This window comes from Lepisosteus platostomus, chromosome 19, assembly GCF_059453375.1.
Source record: "Lepisosteus platostomus isolate fLepPlt1 chromosome 19, fLepPlt1.hap1, whole genome shotgun sequence".
NCBI lineage: Eukaryota > Metazoa > Chordata > Actinopteri > Semionotiformes > Lepisosteidae > Lepisosteus > Lepisosteus platostomus.
Genome location: NC_142629.1, coordinates 12,900,298 through 12,912,898, shown reverse-complemented (window position 1 = coordinate 12,912,898; position 12,601 = coordinate 12,900,298). Strand labels below are relative to the sequence as shown.

The window sequence follows — 12,601 nt, the reverse complement described above, 5'->3', positions numbered from 1 at the left end:
TTAAATGTTTATTAGAGGTGAAGAGCTGGGCCTATAGGTGAGGAAGAAGCTCACCATCCCTTAACTTGCTTAGAATTTGTTTCACTTGTTTCGAGACCCTTGACGTTGTTCGTTTCCATTTTCCAACACCGACTTGGCAACCTAAAACATCATTAAAAAAAGGGACGTGAAAAAAGCCAATAATACCTTAAATGTCCGTATCTGAACTTTAAAAACCACAGAGCAGAAGAAACATCCCGTTGTCTTGTTTCCTTGGCTCCTGACACTGCTGGGCTTATAGGGCCGCAGGGCCCTGCTGTCTTCTCTCACTGCGCTCGTGATTGGTGCAGCCGAGGACACTCTCCGCTGGAAGTTTGTTGAGGTGCGAAAGAAAGATTTGGAAGTTGTGTCGAGGCAGGCTGCTGCAGTCCCTTGGCTGCAAGAATCTTATTTGAAAGAACCTGCTAGCTTTCAACCTGCAGACCGCTACAGTGGAAAACAGAAAATGTACTCTCGCTCCACGGCAACTCTAATTCATCCTTATTATGGCACTTCCAAACCAGGAGGTGGTGACTTTGGGTTAAAAGGAAACAAAGAAGAGCAATTTTCTTGTCTTTCTCTGCAATTGTCTTGGCTATGGAGATCCAGAATAAATTCTAATGAATAAATCCTTCTGGCTACTGTTACATTCTGTAACTTTCCCATTTTCCACGTTTACCACAGTTTTACTGCACATATGCTACAGTGTCCAATTGATTCAAGATGGTTTCCTCTTCATGTTACTACTCTAGACTGAAGAAGGGCAATGATATATCTTGACAAATGGTTTTTACAGCACGTTCACTATAGTATACCACAGCGTTTCTCAATAATCATGTGGCGTACTGACCAAGGGTTACTTTCACAAGGGATGTCCCACCTGTGTTGTCTGAGATGGAACGACCAAGGTTGAATGTTCCGTTCGCAGGATTTGCCTGAAGAATGATCGCAGTACTGGTAATATTGAATTAGGCTCTTCCCTGGTCACCAGCCTGAATCAAGGAGCTGCACCACAGAATCGCACGACTCCATTCAGGCAAATTCAGCTGCTTTAATCCAGCGTCTCGTCTCTGTCTCTCAGCCTTTGTTACTTTCCCTCATCATTTATTTGTGTGCATTATAAATTTACAAGCACTGCCTGTCAACTCTAGTTGGGTGCCCTCTCCTATTTAGTTTCTCACGAGAGCAGAGCCTTTTACGTTGCAAAATGTCTTTGGATTCATAATTTTTTGCTCATCACTGGAACCTCATAGACCACACAGATAGATGCATTGGATCTGGGCAGAAACCTCCCAAGAGATGTACACCTCTATATCCCTCTTTCCAGCAGATACGTCTTCCAAGATGGACACTTTTAAAATACGCACAGCATAAACACCAGAGCTGGACAGGCACAGGGGTCACTGACCTGCAGCACGTGGAGACATCTTCTGCAGGCAGCGAGTCGTCTTACCCTGCTGCTGCTTGAGCAATGGTGCGCTACAACATGGGGAATCCCAATTGGAGTCAGCTGATCTCCTACTGTGGCCTTTGCTATGGGTTAATCCACTCAGTTCCTGGTTCTAGTTCACATAAAGACTGCACAACTATGCTCTGAATGATGCACCTCTGTTGGGGGTCCTCCACCCAAGTCAAGGCAACAGGCCTGCTTAAAACGTCAGGGTTCGCTAGTCCCTTTGCTGCTCTTGGTGCCGCTCAGCCAGGCCTACGGTATGTCACCGCTTGGGAAGTGTTGGTCATGGTCCGCTGCTGAACGACCCAGGCTCGAACCCGTGATCATTGAGCCCAACCTGCGCCTTTACAGATTGCACCGCTAAGGGCAAACAAAGTGGAAACAGCAGCCCATCCTTCCTCTGCCCCCCCTCCACCCACCTCCCAGAGGCTATGTTATCTACAGGCACTTGTTCTGCAACGGCTTAGTCTCTGACATTTTGTCCTACATAGGATATCCATGCAGAAACTCATACAGACACCCACATACACACACACACTCTGGACTGGCTTATTACTACTGCCAGATTTCTGTCTTCCTCTGATTTCAGTCCAGCTCCAGCCAGGGCTGGGCATGCTGCTTGAGATTGTCTCTAAATCAGGACCACACCTGGCAACAATCCAGCTGTGTCAACTGCATCCCAGGGGCTACCCCAGGGCCTGTCGGGTGCCGACGCCAGCGAGAGCCTGCCAGCTCCTTTGTAGAGCTCTGTGGCACTTGCAGCACCTCCGATGACGAACAGCTTCATGGACACTGCGAGAATCATTGCAGTGTGCTGAGTTGATTAACAGTTGGTGTTTCCAAATTGGGTGGGCATAAAGCACCAAATAATTCAGTTGCGGATTCAGAAGAAGCTGGGTTTTCTCTAAAGCCAGGGTCTACTGACATTTGAAAACATGTAAAAGCATCTCAGGTAGTGCCAGGTGACATTGACACTGCCCTGATTCGTATTTAAAAACTCTAACTCTGTGGGTCTGATACCGTCTGCTGTGGCTTTCTCTCTGTTTCAGAACTGGGCAGGCATGCGGTGTCCATATAAGATGCTCAGGATGATCTTGGCCCTCGTGTGCAGTAAGTCCATTTTCACTTGTCAGCTTGCAAGAGTATGCATTGGCTTCTAATACATATCAAGCTTTGGAGATCCCTCATGGGACCTGTTCCAGAGCGTAAGCTCACAAAACTACAATAGACACCCTAATGACATTAAAATACACATGGTGACAGTTGCTGAAACACATCTTCAATATACAGGTAACACCTTCTCTGCTAGTCTGCTTCACCATCTATGTTTACGGCAGGCCAGCCACAAGGATTGCCTTAAAGCTGGCTTACGATAAGGTTCTAGGAGCTTTATAGACAGTATCTCTCTGCACATCCATTAGGCATGTCCCTTGAGCTGCCACCTCGAATAACTCAACAATTAACCTCAGATAACGAAACTCTTGAAAGTTCGATGCCATCTCTCCCCGAAACTATAAGCCATTCATTACTTCTAAATACCACCGGCCCTTTTAAATAACACGTTTACTGGATCCTGAAAGAATTTAGATCAGGAAATAATTTAGAAAATGGGTTCAAGTGCGCTTCTGGCTTCCCATGATTTATAAGGCTTTAATTCTTTCAGAAAGTGTCACCAGGGCGTATCCTGAAGGGGCCTGCTGTTTTCTAGTGATTGTCTCGCTGTGGCCCCTCTTATTGTTTCATTCTCGTTTTTCCGGGCCCTGTGCCCCCCCCTGCTGCCTCGTCTCCTCTGCAGTGAGCTCGGAGGTCGGCCGGGCCGTGTGGCTGCGGTTCTCCCCGCCGCTGCCCTCCTCCGGCCCCCAACCCAGCTTCATGGCGCACCTGTCTGGGGCCGTGGTGGGCATCAGCATGGGGCTCCTGATCCTGCGCAGCTACGAGGAGAGCCTGCAGCGCCAGTGCTCCTGGTGGGTCGTCATCTTCGCCTTCGCCACCTTCCTCCTCTTCGCCATCTTCTGGAACATCTTCGCCTACGAGCTGCTGGGGGTGCAGATCCCGCCGCCTCCGTAGATGGACGCCCCCCACGCCCCCCTCTCCTGAGCGCACTCCAGCCAGGTAACTCCACACGCTGCGGCCCGTACAGCTTCAGCCTCACCCTCAGCCTAGCCGTGCCCGATTCAAAAGGAGCGAGGACACCCCTTGAGGTCATCATGTTCAGGCCCTGCGAGAGGGGAGGCTAGCGGGGCCATTTGGCCCGGGCCTCACTTCACAGGGGGCCTCACCTCAGCCCAGGGTGCCTGGTCCTCCACTTTAACCCTTTGGCTGTGTTTCTCGACTCGAGACGAATTTGGAACTTTTACCACATACTGTGATTCTTGACTACAGCTGTGAAAAAATGTCCCCCTTTCAGTGCTGAATCTCCCATTCTTTAGGAGTTTCGCAATGCCCGCCTTAATCTTCCCATCATGCCATCCTTTACATTAAAATAGTTTTTACCCCTCTTCCCAAACAACGAGGGGGCCTCACAATGTGAAACGGCCCGGGCCTCATCTGATTTCTCGGAGGACCTGGTCATGTTAGATGCTAAATATTCTCAATTTCCTCAACCCTTACAACAGCCACCCCCATTAGGAAGCTCTTATCGGAGTTTTCACCAACCACACGCATGCTCCTACTTTTGAGCCGAAAGCTCCTCTTCGCTGGTGAAGCGCACTCCCGACGAGAGCAGTTCTGTCCAGCTGGACGTGTGGCCTGGTGTATTTCTAACAAAGAAAGTCTAGTAACAAATCTTTCTTTTTAAAAAATGAAGTGTTTTGTTTTTTGGGGATTGACCGCTTCAGGTGTTTTGGAACACCTAAGTAACACTGGTCTGTCCAACGATACCTCACTTTGTTATTTTTCTTCTCTCCCAGGGGGAAACAGAGTAGGAGACAAGTTGTGCATTAAATACAGATGAAAATAACCTACACTGTGGTTATCCGCAGTCAGGAACTTCATTATTGCTCTATAGCTTGGAAAGGGGGGTTGTTAGGTCTTTTCATTGCACTTCTATTAAGCTTCTATTAGCACCACAGTTTAATATGAAAGCGCTTTTATTGTCACCTCTCCATCACAGCTGAAGGTCTGAAAGTTTCAGCACACCAGGAACTGCATTCAAATTCCTTTTCAAGGTTTATTATCTAGTATATTATAGTAGAGTGCAGCAGAGCATTGAGAAAGCACGGTGAGACATTTTCAATCACAGTGAAAACGCAAAATGAGAAAGAATTACCTGAGCAGTGTAAATTGCTCCCCCCTCTGCAGTTTCACTAATGTGGCATTTTTTTAAAGGTTCTTCCCATTACCTGGCCTGATCGACTTTAGGAATCCACCCATCTTCAGCATCACTGGACCTCTGTTCCCAAGGGAGAAAAAAACCCCCATCTTGTTTAAACTCCACTGAAGCATCTTTTATTTAAAGAGCTCCCATCGCCTTCTCCCTTCCTCAATGGGATTGATGAAGCCCCTGGGACCCTGGTCTGCACCACTCCAGGCAGAGACAGACACGTAGGCCGAGGACCCTCACAGAGTCATCTCCTGCCCTCTGTGTCTTCGTGGGCTCAGGGGGCCTGCTCACACTGCCTGCACCACAGTGTCTCAATCCCGGGGACTGTACACATTTGTAAAGGAATGTCTGTAAGGAATATAACGTTGCCTTTTTTATGGTTACTGTTCATTCGTTAGAAACCTTTTCTGCTGGATTAAACCTTTTCTTTATTCTCAAAAACAAGGTGCATTTCCCCTCAGCCTTTCATCCCCCTGGAGTAACAAATTATTCACTTCTGCCCTGTGATTCCAAAACAGGGATCTTTCAGTTGAATTCTCAGAGTTACGGGTTTTGATTCAGCTAGATTGCGGTCTTATGAGGCCATAAGCAATCTGAATGAGATGATGCACAATTAATGAGCATGTTGTTCCTTCTAAGGTTCCTTTTTGGAAATAATGGGTAAGATCTCTACTTCATGTGCAGACGTTCTCTTGACAAGCATGCCTTTGGAAGACAAGTTCAGGTTTCTTCAGAATACGGCCCAAGTCAGTTGCTTATGTAATGCTTTGTTTGCTTTTGAAAACTAACCCATAAAGGAACCCAATATTTCCAGGTTACATTTAATTAAATCACTACAGCATTTAAGAAACAGGACTTCAGCATTCTCAAGTCAAAGTCTGTCACAAAAAAGGCACTGAATGTCATGATCCAGCCTTGCTTGTTAAAATTGTTTTGTTTCGTCCATTAAGCTTGTCTTTGCCTTGCCCTCATTACTATATATAGTCCTCTAGGACCGTTCTGAACATGCATACTGTACGTCTGAAATCAGACAGCAGTGACGCCAGGCTGGCGTCTCCAGCAGAACAGACATTTGCTTTGAATAGGAAAAGAGGGTCTTCTGTTGCCTTCAAGTTGTTCAAAGGCCAATTTATGTTTTTGTTAAAAACAAATCAGCAGTAGCTTAGAGACATTCAAGCTTCTCGTACCATATTTTCATCATTCCAGCTTAACCTGCGCAGTGCCAATAGTGGCATCAACTTAGGGTGCAAATGAGGTAGTAAACCTGGCATCACATGTCACATTTGGGGTCACAATTCTTTGGGGATCCTCAAGACATGAGCATCCGCTGTGAGGACATCAAACACAGTGACCTGTTGCCAAACAGCGGAAGCCAGGGCAAGTTGAGGGCATTGGTCCATCTTGAATGTCTTTTGCTCCAGTGTGAGCTGCAGTGGCATCACAAAATTAAAATGGTTTTGCCAAATTTAGAAGGAAAAGGAAATTGGAGGGAAAAAAAAACCATTATCTTTTGTTTTTAAAATGCTAAGGATAAAGACAAGCATTCCCATACCTTACTCAGATCTGTGAATCCGATCTATGCTGTGAAAAGCGAATGTGATGTCTACGTGTCTGGCCTCTGCATTTCCTACTGCCCTTCTGTGAAGCAGTGCTGTTGTGTCTTCAGGAATGCAGACCTTGTCTCTTTGTTCTCTCGTGGGGAGAGTTTGGCAGCGGTGTGCTGGAAAACTGTTGAAGGAGAACAAAATATGCCTCTTGGAGTTTTTCATTTGTTAATTTGCAGAACCACGCTTTTTATGAGAAGACATGGCCTTTGAGACTCTGAGGTGTCTTGTAGAATGCCTATATTAACTTTGCACTGTTCATTGTTTCCATGTACTCCCCACATATAAAAAAGAGATTTTCTAATATGGATGTTATAGATCATTTGTCCTCCTGCTTAAGGCTGTGGTGAAAAGGAAGAGTAGCATGACAAGTGAAGACCTGCTCACTGTCTGCTTGCCCTGGATGTGTATTCTTGCAGTCATGTCATGGTGCAGAGCTTCGTGGGTAGCAGGATATGCAGACTGACTGCTGCGTTGCGTGTATGTGGCCGGTATTGTCTAGTTTTGTGTCTTTAAGCATTTGCTCTTTTATTGGTGCACGTCTCTTCATTGTAGAGTTTTTAAAAACTACGTAGAAACTAGAAGTGCTGTCTGAGCAAAAAGGGTCTGAATTTCAAGGCTGCAGTGTATTGTTTCCAAGTCACATCTCTCCCAAAGCAAAGCCTGGCTTTGTCTCTGAATGATACACCATGTGTAAACCACTCGTGTTTTTTTCTTTTAAACAGTTCAATATTTGATTTTTTTTTTCTGCTGAGCCTCAGACTTCAGCGAACCTTCTCAAAGGAGAAGACGCTGCATCTGGAGAATTTGAGTTGAAGCACCGTCCACACAGTGCTGTGGCAGCTGTCCATGGTCTCTTGGTGTGGGCTTGGTGAAATCTTTAAGAGCTGATTAAGGATTTCACCAGGGGAGCCGAGGTTTCACAATAGAAGTGCCACACTTTACAATAACTAAATAGGTTATTGTGAAGAGTCTCTTCCTTCATCACCTGTCTTCAGTGTTGATGGACATGCTTCTCAGTATTATATGTCTTGTACAAGATCCTTGTACGAGATCTGAGTTGTGTTGAATTGATGATCTCCTGATATATAAGACATGATTGCTCACATGTTAGGAGGGGGAGAGCATGCTGATTCCAGCTGCACAAAAACCCTTCAACCCCTGATTACAGAGAAACAGAGGAAGACAATTTGTGATGCCAGCGTCTTAAACCACGACACAGAAACGCTGGTGTGCTGAAGAGATAATGAAAATAATCAGAGTAAGGCAGGCTTCTTCAAATGGCTTCTCTAGCAAGCAAGTAGTGCTCACAGGCTTAAAAAAGTGGCAATTTTTTATCATTGTCTAAGAACAAGTCATATCTGATCTCGAAAGAAAATGAACACTGGGGAAGTATTCTTAAAGAAAAATGTTAACCAAGATTAAAACCTGCTGCATCAGAACCAAAACACTTCTAGTCTTTGAGCAACAAAGGGCTACAGACGTACAGCTTCTGGCCATGATATTAGGAATTGGCACAGGGCGTGCTGGCCTCTGTGAGCTACAGGAACAGTGTGAACAGAGCATTTTGGGAATTTATCCTGCAGGTGAAGTTGCTGTGAGGGCAGTGGTGTGTAGGATTGAATTGCATGTTCCACTGGTTCAAGCAATTTTCAGTAAAGACTGAGGTCTGCATTCCTAATACTTTGGCCAGTGAATGTAGTAATGCTGAGACGATTAACACAGTGCTGAGTGGCTTAACTGTTAACTTTGTTCAGATCTCTGATCAGAAAGTGTAGTGTGCTTGTTGCAGATGTTTCTCTGATGTTGCGCACAAGGCTAGCCTCTCTCTTTAGATCTCGCCTCCGATGGAGGAAATCTCTAATGTCTACGTTCAGAAACAGCTGCAGAGGGGCATCTGTAGGATGCTCAGCTGTCTCTTGTGGCTGCTCTGTCATTTTCTCAAGTCCACTCCCTGGCAGTCTGCGTCAGCTATGCTCCCTGGCGTAGTCTTTGATAACTGTGTGACTGTCAGACTTGACAAGCCTTTGTGTTCAAGACTAAGGGCTGCATCCGTAAAACCTGTAGCAGCAGTATCCCTGCGCATGTCTCTTTGTTAAAACTAAGATGCTCTGTTCCTTTTTACCTCACTGAGAAAGGGATGGAAAATACGACTGAATACGTTTTATTAATATTAAAGGCCGCAACTATCACTGTGCCAAAAATTATTTTCTCCAGGCCTGAACATTTGAGGTTCTAGGTGACATTTGTAATTTATATTTATAAGTGTTCCCTGGCTTTACCCTGTCTGTGCAGTGTTTACTTTACCGAGCTAGTTTCCCACAGTTTGTATTGTGTTTTACTGTCCCCCCAATGCTGTAACATGCTGCTAGCATGATTTTACTTTACCTTATTCTGCGTTTAGAAAGGTGGCCACGCTTCTTCATGCTGATGCGAGATTTAATGGAAAGGCCAAATGTCTGTTCCAATCTAAAGCGTACGAAAGCTGATACAGTTGGATTGTTCTAACTGTGGTGCTCTACATCTCTGTAGCACTGGTCCACCAATCATCACTGATACAAAGTCTAGCATAGTAGGCAGGTCCCAGTATAATGCACTTGCTGTGAATGTAAAAATCATCAGGTAATCTGGTCATGTGACTGTTTGCTATTGTAGGAAGTACAACAAAGAGAATTTTAATTTAGAAAAAAGGAATGGCGACTGGTGCTTTGTTTTCACTGCATGAAGAAGTGGAGCTTAAGAGAAAATCCCTCACTGAATATCAGGAGTCCTTGTTTAATTTTGAAAAGATGTGAGGGGATATGAAATGTACTGCTTGTTCTTTTATTATGAGTCCCTGGTGTCTGGAAGGATTGTCTTTTCCCTGATGCTCTTCAAGTAGTAATCTCTCACTATACCAGCTCCTTCTGCAATGCCACACCCAGTAATCCAATAATCCACACACTGTATGTATCTGAAACTTGGTGTTCTGTTGACCTCTGTTCCTGCCACTCGAATATAATCAGAGGTGAATATTAATTTCAATTAGGAAAGAATGTTTGTGCTGGGTTTTGTGCTGCTACTTTTTAATATAATAAATATTCCTGTGATCACCCTTTTCCAGAGACTGAAACACTTGGAATTTAGAAAGTGTTGCTCTCAAGAGTACTGTATACTATCTGTATTACATCCATTAAGTCCTCAGGCACTTCGGGTACACACAGTCTGTTAGGTTAAAGTAAAAAGAATTAAGGCATTTTTTAAAAAAGATGCCATCGGTTCTCCTACTGGTTATGAGCCTGAAGCCGGTACCAATAGCAGTGTTGTACTGTAATTTCCTCAAAGTAAAACCACTTCAAGAACAACAGTTAATCAAAACGAAGATGTGCCTGATTGAAGCCCAGTCCGTACCCAATTGGACAAAGATCAACAGATCCTAAAACAGACACAAGGGAAGAGTTTGGAGGCTTAGCATCTTCAGTCATGGTGTGTTTTGCACAAGCAGGTGACATTTCCTGCAGGTTAACAGCTTGGTGTAAGCTGTTGTTGAGTTGCAAAGCTGTTCTGACGTACTCTCACGCCTGTGTTGTGTCTTTACTTTGTAAACGCTTGATTGAGCAGTGGGTTTGCTGCCAGAAGATCACTGTCAGCACTTGGGAGTTATGATGAAAACCTGCTGTGACCCTGGGGAGTATATCAAGGGAGGCCTGTGGCTGTTCGACCCCAAGTAGCTCCTCTCCCCTTAAAATCGATTGTCCTATTGCTAGTGAAACAGTCGGCCCTAGGGAACTGGAGGGCCAGCTTGTTCAGCAAAGTAGTGCACATCTATGTGCTCGCTCGCTTCCTGCAGATCAATCCCACCAGAAAAGGTCTCTGTGGCTTGAAATGTTTTCCAAGGTTTAAGTGGCTGTTTCTTGTAAGTGCTCATGTTTGCAGCTGTAATTGCTCCCCTTGCCGAAAGAGAGAGACGCCAGTGTCACCCCTTGACAGCAGCTTCTTAGCAATCTGAGACAGAGATCTTCCAAGGGCTCCCTTTAAGGTTAAGTAGTAAATAGTGGAGGTACGCTTTGACTATGATAAATGAGATGTGGTGTTATTAATATTATTCGATTATTACACTTTTGCCCAGGTTGGAATTTTCGACCCTTACCCGAAAAAGAAACACTTCCCAGGACTCTGTCTCTGTCAGCTCTCTCAGACTTTACTACATGAATTCACCTCCGTAGGATCTCAAGAGTCCCCACAGCCTGGTATGTGCAGTATCTTTGGCCTTGTCTGTCTCTGCAGACTCTGCTTTTTGTATATAATAGGAAAGCAGCTGTTCAGCAGGCGTGGTGCTAAAACAGCCAGTGGGGGAAATTGTTTCCCTCACAGTTGGTTTTCGGAGTCTTGTGGATAAGCACAGTCATTTGTTTTGACTCTTAAAGAAGGGTGGGGAGTATCTACAGTAAAAGCCTGTCGACTGTTGTGAATATCAAAAGCTGCTTGTAGCTTCCTGCGGTCTCATGAGTTGCTGCCATAGTACCACCTACTGGGGGAATATTGACTCTTGTTCACTACCAGTCCTGAAGACAATCCGGGCTGGTTTTAGATGGAGCCTTGCGCCCAAACCAGTAATGCTTTCCCTGACATTTTCCCGCAGGATTTCAACATTGGTCAGAATCAGGGCTTAAGCCGAGTTGAAAAAGGGACAGGGCTAACCAAGTTTGGGCCGATCCTTCCTCATTGCCCCGCTGCTGAGTTTTCAGCCAGCCTTAACACTGGATTCTGTGCTTGGTTATGCGTTTCTCAGTACGTCACAGAAGACTGATGTGTTTCTGCAGGGTTGATTGTGCATGTCATTTTCTCTGCTTGTTACTTTGGTCCTGCACGCTTCTAGAAACTTCTTGGAACAGATTTTATTCTCTATGTGCCAGGGAGTGATTTTCTTAGCTTCACAATGTAACTCTCGGCTCTTCGCAGCTGAAAAGCTGGGGATTTATTACTTAAATGACAAGACCACCTTTACTCTGAAAGCATCCTAGTTGAATATTTTCCATACTGTAGATTGAGGATGTTCTGATGGGACTCTCCCGGGAACGTATATTTAATTGTAATATATTCGTTAAATAAACTGACATTGAAAATATAACCAAGCCACTGAAGAAACACTACAATGTAGTTCAAGTATTCTGTTTATCAGTGTAAAACAGATTATTTTCAGGGGAATGGTTGTGAATGGACTAAGGACTTTCTCTTGTGAAAATACAAAAACAGCTCAAGTATTTATAGAAACTCCCTTTAGAATCGGGACCTTCCTACAGGTTATTTTCATGATGGGCAACTGTTGTTCTTATTTGACACAATTGTCACACCGTACATCTTACACGGCTTGTCTGAAAACATAGTAGCATCCTTATAAAATGCAGCAGCTGGAATTACCTGCAGTGTGTGTAAAACTGAAGCAGATCAATCCACTACACAAGGGAGGTCTGGCCTGTTTCCCTGATTGCAACTGCGCAATTCAATCCAACACCACAAGTCAACATCTTCATTAAAACAAATCCTTCTGAATGCAGGTACAGAGTTCAGCACAGCCCAGGGTGAAGGCAGGTCACTGAATTCCTCATCTCCCTGTCCAACGCAATACAAATAGCCAAGAAAAGTCAATAAATAAATATTGACTGTTTAAAGCAACCAAATGCTTGTCCACCTCTTATCAAAGACTTATTTGCTGAAGCTTTTCAAAGGTTAACTGCTGTGAGATTACATCGAAAGAAAAGATTGATTCACTCTGGAAGACAGGCCAGACCTGTTTGGCGGGCAAGAAATCATCCACACTCTGCTTTTCAAAGTTGGTTTGTTTTCACAATCCAAGTTATTGCCAAGATAAGAGGGGGAGGAGAACAGAAGGATCTCCCTCCCCCCCCCCCACCTCCTGCTGTAAAAAAACTTTATTTTTCTCTGGGTCAATTAAGAAAAGACAAATGAAAACAAAAATATATTTATGTAAATAGTTTCTATTTAAAAACAAATCTATGCTTATGATTTCATGACTGTAACTGTACTTTTTAAATGTTCAAAACTGAACTATTTTATATTGTATATATATTTTTTTCTTTTGTACTGTTCGTTGTACTTGCTTTAATTTGGGAACATTACAATAAAGTCGGCACATGTGGACTCATTTCCTCCATGCCTGTGACTTTGTACTATCCCCTTTGCTTTGCCGCCTCTTTACATTGG

The 12,601-nt window shown here is 44.4% G+C and overlaps 1 protein-coding gene across 2 annotated transcripts in view; it reads left to right on the top strand.

The window, feature by feature from the left end:
• The window catches only part of rhbdl1 (rhomboid, veinlet-like 1 (Drosophila)), an 85,930-nt gene extending 73,388 nt beyond the window's left edge, over positions 1–12,542 (top strand). Inside the window, exons 7-10 of one of the 2 annotated variants that reach the window (XR_015928368.1) lie at positions 2,521–2,581; positions 3,267–3,583; positions 4,799–9,783; positions 9,822–12,542. Coding sequence is in view for 1 of the 2 variants with exons in the window: in XM_088612585.1 (XP_088468711.1) it covers positions 2,521–2,581; positions 3,267–3,538 (333 nt within the window). In the remaining variant the exon portion in view is untranslated. Of the gene's footprint in view, positions 1–2,520; positions 2,582–3,266; positions 3,584–4,798 lie in introns of both variants that reach the window. The other variant, XM_088612585.1, reaches the window with a different exon arrangement.
• The last annotated feature ends 59 nt before the right edge of the window (positions 12,543–12,601 follow it).